General features: G+C 44.3%; 1 protein-coding gene across 49 annotated transcripts in view; it reads right to left on the bottom strand.

Annotated features, from left to right (window-relative positions):
- SIPA1L1 (signal induced proliferation associated 1 like 1) overlaps nt 1-19,805 on the bottom strand; it is a 359,658-nt gene that overhangs the window by 53,808 nt on the left and 286,045 nt on the right. For all 49 annotated transcript variants that reach the window (XM_070249967.1, XM_023628022.2, XM_070249984.1 and 46 more), the window contains 2 exons: nt 19,003-19,277; nt 10,199-10,468 (listed from right to left, as the gene is read on the bottom strand). In XM_070249967.1, coding sequence (XP_070106068.1) covers nt 10,199-10,468; nt 19,003-19,277 — 545 coding nt within the window. The remainder of the gene's footprint in view (nt 1-10,198; nt 10,469-19,002; nt 19,278-19,805) is intronic.

Genomic DNA, 19,805 nt, shown 5'->3' with positions numbered 1-19,805 from the left:
AACAAATGTATTTGAGACGGGTCTTGTAGGAAACCAAGGATCTTCACAGAAGCTAGAAGTTAGGATGTGGGAATGTGAGGGTGCATGTGGCCACCCATGATGACAAGTTAGGCTGGAGCACTAGACAGGTGAGAGACTGCTGGGGCCTGTTAACAGAAGGATGAGTGGGCCTTGCAGGGTGAGCCTTTGTACAGCCAGCTGAGGAAGCACCAACTTCATCTGCCAGGTACCCAGGAAACACAGGAGGTTCTGCAGCAGAGCAGTGGTGTGCTCAGAACTGAGCCCGTAGAACCCGGGACAGCAGTGGTGTGCTCAGAGCTGAGCCCGTAGAACCCGGGACAGCAGGCATAAGAGGGAATGCCCAAATAATGTCCTTTTTCACTTTTTCTGCCAAGGTACAAGAAAACTGATGAAAAAAAATTTTAAATTTGAGAGATATGCGGATAGATAAGAACCCATTAGTTCACCACGAATACTAACCTCTTTGATTGGTCCTATCTGCCAATATTCACCAATGCTTCATGAAAAGAAGCCCCAACCCAATCCTTTGGTGAGAAGCTAAGTTGTTTTTTTTTGGCAGGCTAGGATTTTAAAGACTAGAAAAAACTAAACAAAATAAATTCATTCTCCATCCCACCATACAAACAAAAACAAGGGAAGTAGAAGCTGAAAGACGGCACATCCGGCTGCCTCTGCACGGAGCGGCTGCCCAAGTGCACCTTCCCCCCGCCGCCCCTGACCACTGCCTGAAGCCAGGGGAAGAGAAAACCACCGCCGCCCAACTTACTTTCCTCTCCCACAGAGTTCTATCAGTGCTAATGCTCCCGGCTTTCAGAGAGTGTGAATCCTGCAACAAAGTCAAACCATTTGTAAACTAGTTCCACCAATTACTTGACAAGCGCATACTGCTGCCCACGGTTCAGGGCTGTGCTAACTCGACTTCCACATCCTTACTTCTGTTTTGCGCCACTTCGTATGCCATCACCATTTGTCATTTAAATGATATAATGATATAATGGGAAACTACAAAAGTCAGACAAGAAGTGACAGACTGGGGGACTACAGGCTACTTAATTAGGCTGGATTCTGACTCTCTCCAGGAGTGGGGACCGGTGGGCATGCACGTGCCAGCAGGGCCACAGGCATGCGAGAAAACCCCCTCTCCTGCCACCCCTCCTTGTGTATTTGTGCTATGTTCCCTAAAATAAGCCTGCAGATCCTAAAGAAGTGCACCCAGAACAAATAGTCCATGGCCACCTTTATGTGGCCTGAAGCAAGCCCTCTTGCGGTACGGCCACCAGCTGAGAGCCCCGCAGTCAGAGCACAAACACCCGACCCACAGAAACACACCCACTTGGGTGAAGAGATCAGTTCAACTGCTGACCAGCCCTAAGGACACGCCGTCCATCTCATTATTTCACAGCAACTGTTCCTGCAGGTAAAAAGGAAACCCACCCACTTTTCTCGGCAAGCACTTTATGACAGGCAGATCCCAAATGCCCCTCTGTCATCATACAGAGGGATTTTCCTGAGTGGAAGCAGACCTCAGTCAGACTGTTCGTTGTCTGGGGCTCTGAACAAGAGGCTTATGGGAAAATTTCACACTGATGATTGTGGGAGTGGGTCTAGGTAGCTAATTTGTCTTAATTATCACTAATTTCCACAAGTTGATATACGTGTTGTGCAATCAACAAATCTTAAAGAAAAATGTCAGTGGTTTCTAATATAAGGGAGCAGAAGAGTATACCTCTTCTCCTCTGAGAGTTATTTAAATTCCCAATGATAAATGAGTCCACGTAGCTCATGGGCCCCCATCAGGCAAGGGGCCTAGTCCCTTCTCCACGAGGAGGAGGGTTACAGCAGGATACATGTTTGCTCTGGCTTCTGGGAGGGCCTTCCCCATGTTGTGTGTGTTGTCAGTGGTGGGGAGCTGAGGAAGCCCCAGGGCCACTGTGGGCCCTTACAGACCCTCCCATAAGGTGTGACCAGGCCAGGCCTCCCTGGGCGATCCTAATGCAGAACACCCCCTTCAAGCTGGGTAGGAGGGCAAGACCCCACTGCCTAGGGACATGCAGAGGAGGAGGACCACATGCTACCTTACTGATCTTCCCAGAACACAACTGCTCTTCACAAGATCATCTCTAAGGTCCATTCGAATTTGCACGGATGGTTTTTGCAGAATTTCCTACAACTTCTGCAACTGCTCAGTTCACCATGACGGTGTCAGCACAGCAGGCCTCCTGAATTCATCCTCTCTGTTAACCATGACACTGTGGCTGCAGACAGCACAGCTTGCTCCTGCAGGCTCTGACCCACTCATAGCCTAGATCAGGCTGAAGACGGACTCATCAGCCCAGGCTGGCAGGCCCCACCCACAGCCCCAGAGTACCCAATTCCAACCAGCTGCTTCACTTCCACAGAGCTGTGTTTGGAAGAGCATCTAGAAAATGACGAACAGCGACTGCCATTTCCTAAGCCTCACTATGTGTCGGGCCTGTCCCAAGAGCTCAGACTGGACAGAGAGTAACTAGATATATATTTAGTTACTAACCTCAGGGAATCTTCACAGCGACTCTGAGAGGCGGGGCTAGTGCTCCATTTGATTCGTGGGGACACCCAAGTGTGGAGAGGATAATGAACTACCCACTGTCACGTCACTCGCAAGGGGTGGGGACAGGATGTGAATCAAGGCCCCTGGACTGCAGAGCCTGCACTCCTGGCACCTCTCGGAGTTTCCCGGCATCACACTAAAACACTGGTGGCCTCCAGGAGTTACCCAGCGGGTCACACTGAAACACTGGTGGCCTGCTGGGAGGAAGCCATGTGGAACGCATCCCCAGGCTGAGCGCAGAGCGGCTACTTTCAAGGCGTGAGGAACGATGAGGGAATTCAGGAGCCTGAGCTGGGGACCATGTTGGAGCACTCTGATCTCATTCCCTGGGTCACTCCGGAGGGAAGGGAACTGGGAGGTATGCCAAGCTCAAGCCACTGTGCCCACTTCCTGAATGCTTAAATAGAAAATATCTTTGACCTATAATCTAAAGACGTGAACTTGCAAATCATCTAAACTCTAATCCCAACGTGGATGTCAGACTATGTTCGCTCCTCTGAAGAGTCGGGTAAAAGGAGCCTTGAGAGGTGGGTGAGTGTAAGACAGGAACGGCCCTCCACTGATCTGCCTGATCTTGGCTGACAAATAAAACACCATAACTCAGTTTCAGTTTCAACCAATCTGAAACCTTTCATAGGAAATTCAATCAAGAACAACTCACATTTCACTGAGTCAATTTTAGACAGCTTTACCTGTAACATACTTTTAAAAGAGGAGTACTCTAACCTTACCAACAAAAGTCAAAGAATTCTACTTAAATATAGCTTTAATTCTACATCTTTATCACACTATGGTGTTTCACTTTTACCTATGGCTTCATTTTTATAAAAATAAATTTATTTACCCAGCGTCTACTGATGGATGAATGGATAAACAAAACGTGGTCCATACATACAATGAAATATTTATTCAGCCTTAAAAAGAAGAGGTTATGGACTGAATGTGTCTCTCCCAAATTCATTCACTGAAGCCCTAACGCTCAGTTTAATGACATTAGGAGGTGGGTCCTTTGGGAGGTAACCAGGCTTAGATGAGGGCCTGGGGTGGAGCCCCCACGATGGGATGAGCGCCTCTATAAGAAGAGGAAGAGAGACTACAGCTTCCTCCTTCTGTCCTGTGAGGACACAGGGAGAAGGCACCTGCCTGCGAGCCAGGAAGAGGGTCCTCACCAAGAAGTACATCTGTGGAACTTCGATCTTGGACTTGCCAGCCTCCAGAACCACGAGAAATAAATGTCTGTTGTGTAAGCCACCCAGACTATGGGATTTTGTTACAGCAGCTCGAGCTAAGGCAGAAAGGACATCTGGACACATGCTACAGCATGAATGAACTTTCAATACCCTATGCTAATAAACCAGGCATAAAGACAAATATTGTATGATCCTAACTATGTGAGGTACCTAGAGTAGTCAAATTCAGAGACAGAAAGTAGAATGGTAGCAGCCAGGGGCTGGGGGGACGAACAGGGAGTTGGTATTTAAAGGATCCAGAGTTTCAACTGGGGAAGATGAAAAAGTTCTGGAGATGGATGATGGTGATGGTTGCACAACAGTGTGAATGCCACAGAACTGTACACTTAAAAATGATCAGAATGGTAAATTTTAGGTCATGCATATTTTACCACAATTAAAAAAAAAACCCTGATTTTTCTCCTTAATTGATTTACTTCTATGCCTACTTCTTCAAGAAAGTTCTTTTGCTTATTGGTTTAATCACTAAATAAAGTTGTAAAAATTCATTGTGAGTCTACTAAAATGCCAGAATCTGTGGTTGGTCCTTGGGATATGATGATGAATAAGACAAGCTACCTTACATGGGAAAAATGCGCACATAAGATTAAAATGAAGTATAATAAACTCTGTGAAGGAAGTAAACATGAGTGACATGAACATTCCCAGGAGGGGCAATTAGGGTAGAGATGGGAGGAGGAAGTTCCGGAGGAATTAAAGGGGACTTCTAAGAGGAGGCGAGCTTGGGCTTTGTGCTAAAATATCCTCGGTTGTTAAGCTGCTGCAAGAGAAAGTGAGGGGCAGCGTGGCAGGTGTACAGGCACCGAGGAGAGAGAAAATGCGGCCACAGAGTCATTTATATGTCTAGAGCCTGGGGTGGCAGGGGGACAGAGGAGGACAGGGTAGGTAACTCACAGGGGGAGTGCACTGGATACTGAAGGTTGCACAGAGGCTGTAGGGAAAGGCATGGCCTGAGGAGTGCTTCCATTTTTATTAGGCCGCCCTGTGCAGGATGCAGCATGGAGGGGTGGAAAGCAGGAGGCTGGAAGTCAAATTTGGAGGCTGTTTTGGCCAGAAAAATCCTAGTGTAAAATGAGAGCCCCTAAGGCAATGACAAGGAGGACACAACATGTTGCAGTCTACACAGAAGCTGGAATATAATGATGTACACCAGAAATTTATGTAATGTTATAAACCAATGTGACCTCAATAAAAACAGGGGGGGCGGTGGCCCAGTGGCATATTGGTTAAATTCTTGCACTTTGCTTTGGTGGCCTGTGGTTCGTGGGTTTGGGTCCCAGGCGTGGACCTACACCATTCATCAAGCCACAATGTGGCAGCATCCCACATACAAAATAGAGGAAGCCTGGGGCAGATGTTAGCTCAGGGCCAATCTTCCTCACCAAAAAGAAGGATGGGGGGAAGGGAAGGACTCAACAGAAGCTTAGGACCTGATAACTAAATGAGTGTGGAAATGGGGATGGTGGGGAGGGCATGGTGATTTCGGGCCCCAGTTCGCTCTGGATACTTGGGTAGATGGCTAAGCCCTTCACCAAGGTGGGTAATGTGAAAAGGAAGAGGAGATGGAGGACAGGAGTGTGGCTGAAGTCAGTTTGGACCTGTGAATAAGAGACATTCGTGCGGCACTCAAGCGCAAACGTTCAGCAGGTAGTCAGGTATACGAACAGGAAAAGTGAAAAAGAGGTCAAGGCAAATATCAACTATGAAGGAACTGCCTGCATACAGATGATGGCTGAGGTTACTATAACAAGCTACTCCGACATACTGCAGTGTGGAATTAAAAGAAAAATGAGCAAAGAATCATGGGGGGACACAAAATTTTGGGGGGTGATAAGACAGGTGCAAAGAGCTAACAAAAAAAAATCAGTAGTAAAGTTTTGGAAGACAAGGAAAGGGAGTTTGAAGGAGGAAGGAGTGGCGAATGGTATCAGAGAAGCTGAAGACCACAACATCCAGTGGCTTTAGAATTATGGACGTCAACAGGGAGGAAGCCTGAGCAATCCCAGTGAAGCTCGAGAGTTCCAGGATTTAATGATCTTCATGTCAAATCCTACAACTATGATCCAGGTGGACAGCATTTGAAAAGTACAAGTCCTGAAACTTCTAACCACAGCTAATATTCTAAACAAAGGAAAAGTAAAGTTTAACACAGAACCTGCATGAAATAAATTTAGAAAGCATTTCCTTAAAAATAAAGATTGAATGGGCACACACTATTATGCTCTCTGAGAAGACAACTCTCTGAGTTTGTTTCAACAGTACTCAGCAGGCACAATCTTCATGCCCTGTACGGTGCTGGTGTCTGCTGAGGAGGGGTCCGGGAGGCTGCAAATGCAGCTAGCCTTAACTCCGCGTACACGAAGAAGCACTCTCCATCCAGCCACTCAGAGCTCGTGGCAGCGGGGAAAGGGTAACAGTATGGCACCCAGGTAAAACTCAAAAGTATCAACGGTTCAGGAAGATCTAACACCAAATATTTATATAAAGGCTGCTAATATTGCATCTAAAAAAAGAGAAAGGGAAATTCTTTTATATGCTAAGATGCCTGTTATTTATACAAAGCCCTTGAAATAGCTAAACTTTTCGGAGCATATTAACACAGATCATGGTTTTATTACTGATCCCTCATTATGTTTTAACACAGTAACGTGTTACATTCAATATGCTACAGCCAGCTATTTTTATTTCAATTCTACCCTTACACTCTCCAGATAAATTTGAGGCCAAAGTAATGATTGCATTATATTACCTACTTTTGTTGAGCAAATATTAGTTCTGTTAATAAAAACTACTCCCACAAATACTATAAAATTCTATATTCAAAAGGCCACCTGGAGAGCATACAGCTCATATTTTTAAACCAAATAGAATTATACTTTATTCTATTTAGATGGCAAATGGGTCATCTGTTCTTACTGCATCAGTTTCTCTTAATGTATAGAGAACACAATTTAGTGAAATGATTTCTGTTAGAAACTCCAAACACCAACACATTTTAGTATATCATAAAAATCGTAACCTTGGAATTAAAGGAATCTGTTCCACAAATGTATTTTTAAAAAATTGTTCTTAATGACCTTTAAGTGTGGGATCTTGCATACAATTCAAGAAAAACTATGCTTCTATAGGCAGTAAATTAGTATTTTCATCTAGAATGAGCCGTGCTGGATCCAGGCATGGGAACGAAGTCGGCAGATTTCTGTAGCATGAGCAGGGCAGACTTGAGATAGCTCCTAACTTAGGCTTAAACACAGCTGGTTTCTCTACAGTTAAACAGAACTGGCCTAACCTGGGGGAGAAAAATCAGTGGAACGAAATAGCTTCGTAAAGGCCACACTTCAGTTTCACTACTGGGATCATGCCATCATTGGTAAGGCAAGATTCGAGCGTGGCGGACCTCGGCATGTGTTTTGACTACTTGTGATTCATCTGAAAGGTCCATGTCACACTTTACAGACTGCCCAGGTTCAAGTGTAAATGGCAGCCAGGCAGGGCTGGGATGAAGGGGAGAGTCAAAGGACAAAGATGTGCCCAGCCAGGGGCCTCACTTCCATATCTTAGTAAGGAGTTTTGTTCTCAGTAAGACTATGAAGGGAATGCTTATTTTTTCACTTGTATTTCACTACTTTCACAGAATAAACTAAATTCCCAGGTAGACGTTATGAATCTGTGGTAAATTCCCAGGTAGACCTTATGAATCTGTGGTAAATTCCCAGGTAGACCTTATGAATCTGTGGATTCACAAAGGATTCAAGAAGTATTCCTGATGAATGTCATGAGTCTAGTTTATACCCAAATATTCCTGAAATAGTAGCGAAACAAAGTTTCTCAAATATTACCTTCTATTTATGACTTGAAGGTAAAACTTAAAAAAAGAAATATCATACTAAGAAAATTAGAAAGATGGGATAGGAAACCGAATTCTAAAATTTTCACAAAAGAAGACTATGCATCTAATTACCACATACTTCAAAATGAAGATGAGCCAAATAAACCTAAATATCCCGAAAACATGGGGCTGAGATTTTACAACTCACTACACCATCCATCCTAAGATCTGAAATCCTAGCCCAGTGTTCTAAAGAAGACCTTAAACTAAGATGCTTTAGAGAGAACTGAGTAGAGGTTATTGCCTCGAAAACCACTGACGGCCTCACTTGTGCCTCTTTTATCTACACAGCTCAGAGAGTCACAGGGCTGTTCTTACAGCCTTTTATGGAGAGCACCCACTTAGATGCCTTCCCTCTCCGTGGAGTTAAGATGAAAGGCAGACACAAGTACCCGCAGAAACAACCTCTACAGCTCAAAGAACTGGAGTTGATGCAGTCTCTAGCACTAAAAGCTGCTGGCATCATCGGATGATAATTAGCTACAAAAAATATTTTCACTTTTGGAGGTCAGTATGTCCAAGCAACAACCTTTAGTTTTTGTTGCAGAAATTAAACTCCACTTGGAATCGAAATAGATTCTGCTATTTTCTTATATGGAATATTGTATAAAGACAATAACCCAAAACAGTTTCATTTGTAAAAGCTCAATGAGTGTTCTGGAGAGAAAGAAAATAGCATTGAGAGGAAAAAAAAGTCTCTCTCTAAATAATGGTTTCCTAGGTTCATCTTTCAAAATGTGAGCCAAATCATGACTTCCAGTTAACACACACCTCAGAGAGAGCCAAGTTTGGAATGCGTAGAACAAAGAATTTATTCAGAGATCTCTTGGAAGTTTTTCCTCGTCAAAATAATGAAAGCGAGAGGAGTGCAGACGGGAATGTGGCCACTCTGGGAGGGGAATCCTTCAGGGAGATAAACAGCATGGGGCTCTGTAAATAAATTTCCAGGATTAAATGAGAAATTTTAGAAAGACAGCTAGTTTTTTTGCTTGTCTGTTTTTTATTAAATTATTTCTACATGGTACTCTAGTATTTCTGAAATAGTTAAGTGACAATGTTTTATGCAATAGCTCAAAAGTTAGACTAAGATAAAGACATCCTTCAGCTTTCCGCTCCCAGTTTGAACCAATGATAAACATCGCTGGGTCCCATTTTCTTTGGCACCCTGGGCACGCAGGACCTGTTTCCTGATGCTCAGATGGGCCAGGGTCATGTTCTGGCTCCCACAGGAACCTCCCTTCTACCTAACACAGCTCCTGGAACAGAGACTTCTCCCCAGCTCTGTGGGTTTCTGATCGCTCTCTCATGTGGGAGCCACAAAAACATTCTGAGATGTGATCAAGACAAGAAGAAGTGATGGGGAAAGGGCAGTGGGTGGACAGAAAGATGCCGGCTTCTTCTGGTAGGTGACTGGCAGGTTACTGAATTAAACTCTCGTTCATTAGCATAGGTAATTAGGGGTAACTAAATTTATAGTGCACTTACTTAAAATTTTATAGCCAATTTCTATTCACATTTCAAAAGTACTTAATCTAGTTTAATGTTTGACCTAGATTCTAGGTAAAGGCAGAGTTAACCAGTTATCATCTGTGAGGGAACTCACTGTGACTTTCAACTAAACAACAAACCCTGGTTTCTGCCTTTCTGGGATCCCTCAGTGTCTCTCATCTTTGCTTACTTTACTTAGGGCTGAGTGTCTTAACATATCCACTTTCTTCTACTTCCAGAGCAGTGGAAAATACGTTTGTGCTGTAGTACTTCTTTTCCCTTCCCACAATTCTTTGTTACCAAAGTGACACAAATACAGATACTCAGCCAAAAACCTGCACTCTGTTGCTATTATCATATCACTTATTCCCAAAAGACAAAGACCGTGAAAGATGATAATACGGTCCATGTCACCTCAAAGAGTCTGCCAAGTTCTAATCCACATGGCTTACTAAGTGTGCAGCAAGGACTTCTGTTGATATCACAAGGAAATGACAGAGCGAAGCACAAATACCATCACACAAAGCCAAGCGTTATGCTAGAATATATCCTTATTTATTCATATAGACTGGATGGCTACCATGATGGAAAACCAATGGTGCATGCATCTCAGTTTTATTTTTAAGATTTTATTTTCCCTTCTTTTCCCTAAAGCCCCCCAGTACATAGTTGTATACTTTAGTTGTGGGTCCTTCTAGTTGTGGCATGTGGGATGCCGTCTCAGCATGGCTTGATGAGCGGTGCTAGGTCTGTGGCCTAGGATCCAAACTGACGAAACCCTGGGGTGACGAAGGGGAGAGCACAAACTTACACACCCAGCCAAGGGGCTGGCCCCTGCATCTCAGTTTTGATTTTTGACTTCTAATAAAATATGGGAAGACCTAAAAGCTAGTGCTTATGGGTCTGGTGCTATTTAAACTTGGGGGAGAGACTTAGAGCAAGCCTTTGAGACACACTCACCGCCTCTCCAGTGGGCGCCCGTCACTGGAGATGCTTCGAGGAATGTTGGTGGTTCTTTCTGGAGGAGGTATCTTCCCATCTCCTTTCCCAGCATTCAGCCTCGAGGTCATGGGACTCTGTACCTGGGATGGGACTTGAGGTGAATGAGGCCCCTTGTTGGCATTCCTCTGCCATTTGTTATTATTTCGGAAGGGAAACTTAAATTCGTATGAAACCCCTTCATTCATTTTATATTCCATCACTGGCATGCGGTAGGTTTCAGAGCAACTCCTGTTGGGGGAGGGCAAAGAGAGAAAGAAAATTAATATTGCTTTTGCTTGTTGGTGGAACCACACTGATTCTCATTAACGCTTAAAATGGATCAAACACTTCATCCTCTGTTTCAAATCATCTTGTAATCATTGGGGCCTATAATAATTTTCCTTTCAAAAACCAGAACCCCAGGAAGTGTTACACTAGCATTTTCCTCCGTTCAATCCCAACTGTTGAGTCCGAGATATGGAGTTTTGAAAAAAACAATGAGATCCATGGTCACCCTGGTGGGCTGCGGGGGTAGGGAGAAGAGTCAGTACTGAGACCTGAGGACGGAAGGCCACCAGGACAGCACGACACGGGAGCAGACTCTTAAGAAAGGGCCTCAGAGGAAATAGGCAGTCAGCTTCACTCATCCTCCACCGAGTCTGACGACTGAGGCTCTAAAAGGGTGCACAGTTTTGAATTTGTTGGGATCCCAACAGTCAAAAAATTAAGTGGGGAGAAATCTTGAAATCCAAACTGAGAGCCAAATTTGGCTCAGAAGGAGAGGAAAAAAAAAGCCAATTATAGAAATTCTGCAATCATCAAAACTGCCAGGGAACAAAGCATAACCTGAAATCAGGATTCTTTCCCCCCAAAGCCAGAAATCCCTCATAGCAGGACGGTCCTCGGTAGCAACTTGAGTAAAATGAATGGCAGGCACAAATGCCTTCTGTCACTTTAGCCGATTTTTGTGCCACCATCCCAACCCCCAAACCTTAGGAAATGTGGAACCCACCTTCCATTCCCTTTACCCAAACAACCAAAGAAGGTTCAGTCAGTCGTTAACTTGACTGACAGACAAATTACTCAAAAAACCTATTCCCACTACAGCATTAACTCAAACTGTGCATTTGAATTTCACCACTGAGAAAAATGATCTTCTTTCTTAAAGGAACTCAAAGATTGAGAAGCCGGTGGGAAACCTGGGAAAGGAAGGGCTGAGCGCGGTTATGAAATCATGCTTTAAGAGGCACCTTAGAGACAGTACGAGGAGAGTCCAACCAGTGCTGTCCCGCGTGAGCCACACACGTACTTTCAAAATCTCTGGTAGCCACATTCAAAAAGCAAAACAGGTGACATTAATTTAATGCTATATTTTATTTAGCCCAATATATCCAAAACGCTATCATTTGAGCATGAAATCAATAAATCAATACTAAAAAGTTAATGAGATATTTTACATTCTTCTCAATTTGGTGCATATTTTACACTCAGAGCGCATCTCACTTCGGATTAGCCACATTACAAGGGCTCCTAAGCCCCAGGGGACTCGTGCCTCCTGCACTGGACAGCACAGGTCCAAAGGGCATCCAGCCAAAGGCCTGATCTTGATGTAGGGAAGGGGCTTACGTTGGTGGGAGAACAGGCACATGGAAGGTACCCCTCATTCATGACCTTGTCCATGTCTCAGGGTATGACTCCTGACATGTGAAATGTCTACCCCATAATGCGTCCTCTGCCACGTCTCCATGATAGCCATCGGTTTGGAAAAGTGCTGCTTCTGGAGCATTTGCAGGGATCCTTGCCCTCCTCAGCCTTGGCCCAAGTCTACACTGGGTACCTTTGCTCACAGTTTCCTTACCGCTCCTCCTGACGCCCCCAACAGCCTGGGGCAACCTTCATCAGACCCTCGGCCCAAGGCTCTGCTGTTCCCCTTTTATGCTTTAAGGACAACGGCTTTCGAACTTTTTTGGACTACAAGCTCAGTAAGAAATACATTTGACCCTGTGATACAGCACAACCACAAATACACACACACACACACACACACACACACACACACACCCCCCCTTCCTCTGAGAGCTTTCATTCTCCTACTTTTTGTGTTAAACCATTTCATTAAAAAAATACATCAAGTGCAACTTCCTAAATTGATTTTATGCTCTTCTTAAAAGTTATGATCCATAGTGTGCAAAACATTGCTTTAAGGCACATCTGACATTACTTTTAGCAGCTAATGACTTCTTATGTGAAAACTCTTCTCTGATATGAGAGAACATCACCTTAGGCTCTGATATAATTTCTAGCTTTGATTCTGATATTTTTGACAAAAATATGCCATTGCAACCCTTTCTTGGTTGTTAACAGAGGTATTATGTAGTACGGTTTGAAGTCTTCCATTTCTGACTAAATATGGCATATAATACAGTACCTAGTGCTCTGGATCTATAAATATAATGCAAGACTGTTGTAGCTTACAAAAGGAGTTTTAACAAAAATTTACAATAATCTAGGAGAAAACTTCTCTCCACCTCAAAATCAGGACTAGCAATGGTCTTTTTTTGTTTTTTTTTAAAGATTGGCACCTGAGCTAACATCTGTTGCCAATCTTCTCCTTTTTCTTTTTTTCCTCCTTCTTCTCCTCCCCAAAACCCCCCAGTACATAGTTGTATATTCTAGTTGTGAGTGCCTCTGGTTCTTCTACGTGGGACACTGCCTCAGCATGGCTTGATGAACAGTGCCATGTCCACGCCCAGGATCCCAACCAGCGAAACCCTGGGCCGCCGAAGCGGAGTGCGCAAACTTAACCACTAGGCATGGGGCCCGCCCCTGGTCTGTTTTAACTTGTAAACTCAATGGATCAATGGATCATCCAAGCCCCCTTCTGTTGGATGCTAGGAACCAGCACATATACAGAACTTTATCATCCTGTATTTTGGGCACTAACTTTTCAAACATTTTCCCCTAGGCCACGTTTTCCCTTCACCCCCTCCCCCCAACATACACATAGATTCCCTTGCTAAGCTTTAATTTTATGGTGCTCTACACGGACCTGCATAGGCTGCTTCAAGTCCACAGCAAATCAGGGTAGGTGATGATAAATAATAATAACAAAAACAATAATAATGTAATATCAAATGGACAAGATGCTCTCATCTATTGGGCCTTACTTTCTTTATAAAATGAAAGATTCGGAATTGATAATTGTTAAACTTGCCTCTAGCTCAGTCTTTGAAATAGTCTTTTAAGCTGTATAATACTTAACACTAAAATTGGTCAAAAGACTCCATTGGCCAAAGATTTTGTCTTCTTTATAGTCCACATTTCATTTCCACTACTCTTTTTTTTTTTTTGTGAGGAAGATTGGCCCTGAGCTAACATCTGGTGCCAATCTTCCCCTTTTTGTTTGAGGAAGATTGTTGCTGAGGTAACATCTGTGCCAGTCTTCCTCTGTTTTATACTGGATACCGCCACAGTGTGGCTGGATGGGTGGTGCTAGGTCTGTGCCCGGGATCCAAACCTGCGAACCCTGGGCCACTGAGGTGGAGCATGTGAACTTAACCACTACACCACTGGGCCAGCCCCCATTTCTACCACTCTTAACCAGAAACTATCTGCATATTCTATAGTAAGAGAATGTAGCATGACCAAGCCTAAAGGAAGAGAAGATTCATTCACAGAGAATGGAAAACAAAGGCTCCACAGCGCTAAACCTCAGCCGTCCGCCATGTCTAATTGCCTTCCACAGTGAGGCGGACCACCCACTAGCTTCTGATTGCTCACTTATCTCTGTAAGATATAAGAACGATACATGGAATAAGGAGTGGGCAGTACACTGAAGAACAAAGATAAAAGCTGGCTTTTGATGACACACATAAAAATTCATGGAGGGATTTTTATTATGTCATTCCAAGTGAAACGTGGTGTCAAACAACAATAACTCTAACACTTAACAGCCCACAGTGGGCCCAGCACTAACCCAGCTGCACTAGAACAAGCCTCTGAAGTAGGTGCTCTCATCCTCACTCATCAGATGAGGAAACGGAGGCCTGGAGAGATGAATTCACCCCAGACCACACAGCCAGGAAGGGCAGAGACAGGATCTGAACCGACTAACTGAAGAACACTTCTACCCCAAGTCCTGAAACTTCTTTACCTTCTAGTGACTATCGCGTTTCACTCAGGGCACAGCCTACGACAAAATGGAAAACCCATCGATTGTTAGAGCTATGGTCAACAGGAATTACAACCCTGGTGCTAAAAGTGACACAGGGTGACACAATGACATCATAAATTAACTGAAAAGACACTCCATCTCCTTACTCTCTTTTTCAGTCTTTTTATTCTTTCTCCTTTAATTTCTCATTGCCCATTACTCTCCCTTTTTTCCTTAAGACACTAAGAAATACACATAGAAAACAGCTAAACAGCATATTGAACAGAACATCACAACCCTGGACTCCTGACTCAGAATAGTCAGATGTTTGAGGGCAGTGAGGTCCCTAATAAGCCATGTAAAAGCACTTAACCTCAGGGCCAGCCCGGTGGCGCAGTGGTTGGTGGCGCAGTGGTTAAGTGCACACGTTCCACTTCAGCAGCCCGGGGTTTGCCAGTTCGGATCCTGGGTGCAGACACGGCACCACTCATCAAGCCATGCTGTGGTAGGCATCCCACAGATAAAGCAGAGGAAGATGGGCACGGATGTTAGCTCAGGGCCAGTCTTCCTCAGCAAAAAGAGGAGGAGTGGTAGCAGATGTTAGCTCACGGCTAATCTTCCTCAAAAACAAAACAAAACAAAAAAAACCTTACCCTCTTTGGACCAAAGTTCCTCCTCTGAAAAGTGACAGATTTGACCCAGATGATCTCTGACAGCCTGGTAGCTTTAAAGCAGTATGCTTTTGAACTTTGAAATATTTGTGTTTTTTTTTTTTTAAAGGAAGAAAAATCTGTGACCCATTCTTATTTAAAAGAATTTTGATTTGGTCCTTTTATGTCACTTGTTTCTAGCTCTTCCTCTTGAATGGCCCTTGATTGCTTTCTTTAAAAATTGTAGGCTAGTGGCCCTCAACAGAATAAAGGTCCACCAGTCCCACAAAACCCCATTCAGAACATCACAATTTAGTCTGCAATCTGGGTATTTTTCTGGCCAAGAGAATGACTGTTGAAGATTCAGAGGTCATAGATGCCAACAGACTAGGGGGTCGGCAATGGATGGGGTGATGGGCCCCTCCTGCAGTTCAACATCTCACTCCCCAGAGGGCAGCTTTCTAGTGAAGTCAGCAGGTAAGTACCACATCTCTTTCTGCCAGGACTGCTTCCATCATGCTGCCATTCGAGCTGGTCCTGTTCACTCTTTGGGCCGCCACTGAATCTCTCCAAGCCTCGTTCTCCTCATTGTTTTAAAAGAAATGAAGCTGCCGTGAAGATTTTTTTAAAGCCAAGTGCATACTAGGGGCTCAGGAACCTTGCTTTACATTTCCTGTCTCTTCTTCCCTTTAAAGAACTTTAGTTTGAAAACAATTCACAGAGGATGTGCTATTTCCTGAGAACAGGGAAAAGAGCCCTATTTTTTTTTTAACATTTTTTATTGAATACTTACTTTGTTGTTGTTAAACTGGCTTTTTCACTAAAAACATAACAAAAAAAATCTGCCTTTTCAAAACTAATGAGTCTCCCATTTGAATGTACGTGGGTGTTTGTAATTACGTACCATCGCCACTGGCGACCCTCAGAAGCGCTGGCCGAGGGGCAGTGGAGGCCTGTGCTGCCTCACGCTGGAGCTGCAGTCACAGCTGACAGAGAAGAGAGTGACTAGTCAAAGAACAGAGTAATTAGTCGCTAGGAAAACAGCAGTAGGAGTGTGAAGTGCGGAGAAGAAAAATATGACAGAAGAGCATTATCTTATTTTGCTGAAAATTGTAGCAAGGTGTTAATGCTTAACTGTTCCTTTGAAGTCACTTCTAAAGGAGGGAAGGGGAGAGGAGGGCTTTCCGTCCCTCAAAGCCATCAACGGCGTCATTTCACACCTGCTCAGGTCTGACAGTGGCTTTCCGGGTGGAAACTGTAGCGAAAGGAGCAGAATGTGTCTCCAAGGCCCGTGGGGCTGTGCAGTGCACTGATCCTTTATCCCAGTCACCCCACGTCCTAACACCCTTTGGTCATGTCACTGCCCGCTCTGCCGGCTAGGAGAGCATGACAAGGACTGCCTTAAAAGTGGTGTTGGGAGATGAAGACAAATACGGCTCATCCATCCAGGGGTGTGCTGGAGCCAGCCTGTCCTGGCTTGCAAGAGTGGACTGCGAGCGTCTATGTCAGCTCTGCCTTCAGCTTCAGTTCATGTTGGTAGCTTGAAATTGGCCACAGTGGGAGTATTTACACCACAGGAATTAGCAAATGTTCCAAACCAAGGTTCTTTTCCCCAACAGGAAGCCAGTTTACCAGCATATCCCTGCCATGCTGGTGTATAAGGAAAGGATTTGTGCCCCAAGCATACAAAGCAGCATTTAAGAGCTTGGATTCTGAAGTTAGACCTAAATTTACCAGACTAGCTTGGGAAGCTCATAGCATTATTATAAAGATTAAATGCACTAATCCATATAAAAGCACTTTTTTTCCAGGACCTGCCACATTAAATACTCAGCAAATGTTAGTTGTTTTTACCAACACACCACCTATCTAGATGACATATTTAGTCTAGTATCTTGCTGTCGATAAACCTCCTCCTATCATGACCTACCTATCCAGGGCCAGGCCCATCTTTCTAGTAACAACTACTATTCACAGTTCAATGTCAGCAATGTCGCCTGTTCCATCCTACTTCCTCACACACTCACACACACCTATTTCCCTCTCCTCTCCCCCATACAAACTGGAGAGCCTAGAAATAAAGGCAAAGACCTCTGAGCAGACAAGATGGCGTCACAAGATCTACAGGCTTCATTTTGAGTAGACAGTCCTCAGACCAGCATCTATAACTCTGTGCTGTGTGCAACAAGGCTGATAAGTTACAAAGTTTGGTTATCTTCTCCAGTTTATAGCTGCCTGTTTAGAAGCAATAAAGTAGACAATTTGAAGGAGAGAGCAAAGGACAGAAGACAGGAAACCAGAGGAGGAGCACAGAGCAGCTGGAGAGGGTTGGAGAGCCTGACGGTCTTTCTGATCTACTTCAAGAGTCACACTTGAATCCCAAGTCAGCAAAATCCTTAACATTAATGATGATGTGCTTGAGGAAATCAGAAAGAGCTGGTTAACTAAAGCAGGGTATGCATAAGGCAATTTCAGAATACTCCCCCAAAGATAGCTGAAATAAAAAGTTCTGGATATATATTTTGGTCTCCAGAGAAATCCAGTCATCCAAAAGGAAGCACTTCTTAAAGCTATCAGACAAAGGGATTTCACCACATTCTGACATATGCACAGAGCCTCTGGGCCATCCAGGAGATAAGCCCTATTAGGAAATACTGTCCTGGGGCCAGCCCCATGGCCCAGTGGTTAAGTTTGTGTGTTCCCCTTCGATGGCCTGGGGTTTTGTGGGTTTGGATCCCGTGCATGGACCTGGCACTGCTCATCAAGGCATGCTGAGGTGGGGTCTCACATAGTAGAACTAGAAGGACCTACAGCTAGAATATACAACTAAGTACTGGGGGGCTTTGGTGAGAAGAAGGAAAAAAAAGATTGGCAACAGATGTTAGCTCAGGTGCCAATCTTTATTAAAAAAAAAAAAAAAGATAAGAAATACCATCCCTAAGTCTGTCTGTAACATTTGGTTTGAAGAACTGAAGTACCTTTAGATTGTCATTGCTGCTTACTTTTTAAAGGACGCAAATAACCCATCATAACCGTTTACACATTCAACCACCTGATGCTCATAAATCTGTGAGAGCTTGGGTGCAGGGCTGGTCATGTTCTTTGGAAAAAAAATAAGATAAAGAATATTGTCTTGGCTTTAGAAGGCCTAAGAATTAATTGCCAAAGCTTAAAAGAAACTCTTCGGAAATAACGGGTTCAAAGCAAATTAACAGATTGAAAAAAACTAGGAAAAACAGCATGTGATAGCCCAAAGGAGAAAAGAAACAGTTGATTAAATTTGTTCCACCAAGAAACCTCCCCAGAGACAGAGAAATTAAATTTTCAACAGTGCTGCTAGCATGGCAGGAGCTGGGAGGGGCAGGGAGCTCCCGGGCTTCCCTTTGGGAAAAGGCTGGGAACCAACCTGCCAAAGCATCCTGAGCAGGACCAGCTCACTTAAAGCCAATTCTTGACACACGCAGATGCAGTTAAGGAAAAGCCTGGTCAGTCACATTCAGCCCTCCAGGCTGAGACAGCAGGGGTCAACACAATACTTTGAGTTTTGGACAGGAATCGGGTACAAATGGGGAAGTCAGAAGAGTAAGACTGCCACCATGGAACATAAAAGAAAAAAAAGTGTGACAGTTTGTGATGCTGAGCGTATCTTAACTTTAAGTGTTCAATGTTTCTCAGCTATTGGTGCAAGATGTTTAGGATAGATATTCCCAGACTTCTCTATCTGTAATGGCAACTTCATAAATCCAGAGATGTAAATCCTGGGGACAGTCCAAGTTACTCATTCTTTCCAGCTGCTGTTGCCACATGCTAAAAAGGAGTTGTGTCCTGAGTCAGACTTTCCATGGATGGAACTTTCAGCATCGTGTGTAACCTGGCGCTCTTCACAATACGCTACTCCCCTTACTCAGGGGGAGACCTCCTACCTGATACCCAAACCCAGCCCTGGACTCTCAGGGTCACAGCTGCCAACTCAGACCTACCTCCGTGGGGTGCAGTCATCATGCGGGGGGATAATGACCACCTTCACCGTGACGGATGTTCTCAGCAGATCGATCATCTGCTCATGGCTCAGAGTGGCCACTGCCACCTTGCAGATCTCCACCAGCCGGCTGCCCTGCCTCAGCCCTGCCTGCCAGGCATAGCCGTAGGGCTCCACGTCTGCCACGATGCCCTCGTAGTTGACATGGAAGCCGAGCTGTCCCAGCCCATTCCTTCGCAGAGTCATCTCCACTGATTCACAACCTTTTGACACAAACTAGACAAGGAAACAAAAGATATCATGGTTTAACGTAAAAGGGTCTAAGTGGTGGACATGGAACTGGAAAAAATGCTGCAAACAGGGTTATTTCTGAATACTCTCCTGCCAGCTGAAGAGCAGTCTGCCTATTTCCCCTTCATTAATCTCTATTCATTAGGCCAAAAAGAACATATTTGTTGCATCCAAAGAACTCAATGTCTTCACTGAAGTCGCAAAGAAACCTCTAACAGAGACCTACAGGGAGCTGGCAGCTAAGAGAAACCATATTCAGCTACTCATTCTGCCCTTAAAAAATTCAAGGCAGCAGATACTCAATCAAATAAGTCTTTTCAACAACTAAAGAAGACTGGCTGGGCCACATCATCAGTCACCAAGGCAGTGGGATCAGGTCACATGCAAATGGGGTTCTAAAGCACAGTGTAATTGTGCCTTCTTCCACACATTCTAGTGCTTTTCTGAAAAATGCTGGCAAACCAGTGTGAGATAAACTCTGAGTTGCTTCACAGCATCAAGGGGAGTTTCAGA

This window comes from Equus caballus, chromosome 24 (genome assembly GCF_041296265.1).
Source record: "Equus caballus isolate H_3958 breed thoroughbred chromosome 24, TB-T2T, whole genome shotgun sequence".
In the NCBI taxonomy this organism is placed as follows: Eukaryota; Metazoa; Chordata; class Mammalia; order Perissodactyla; family Equidae; genus Equus; species Equus caballus.
This window is presented reverse-complemented; position numbering and strand designations above follow the sequence as displayed.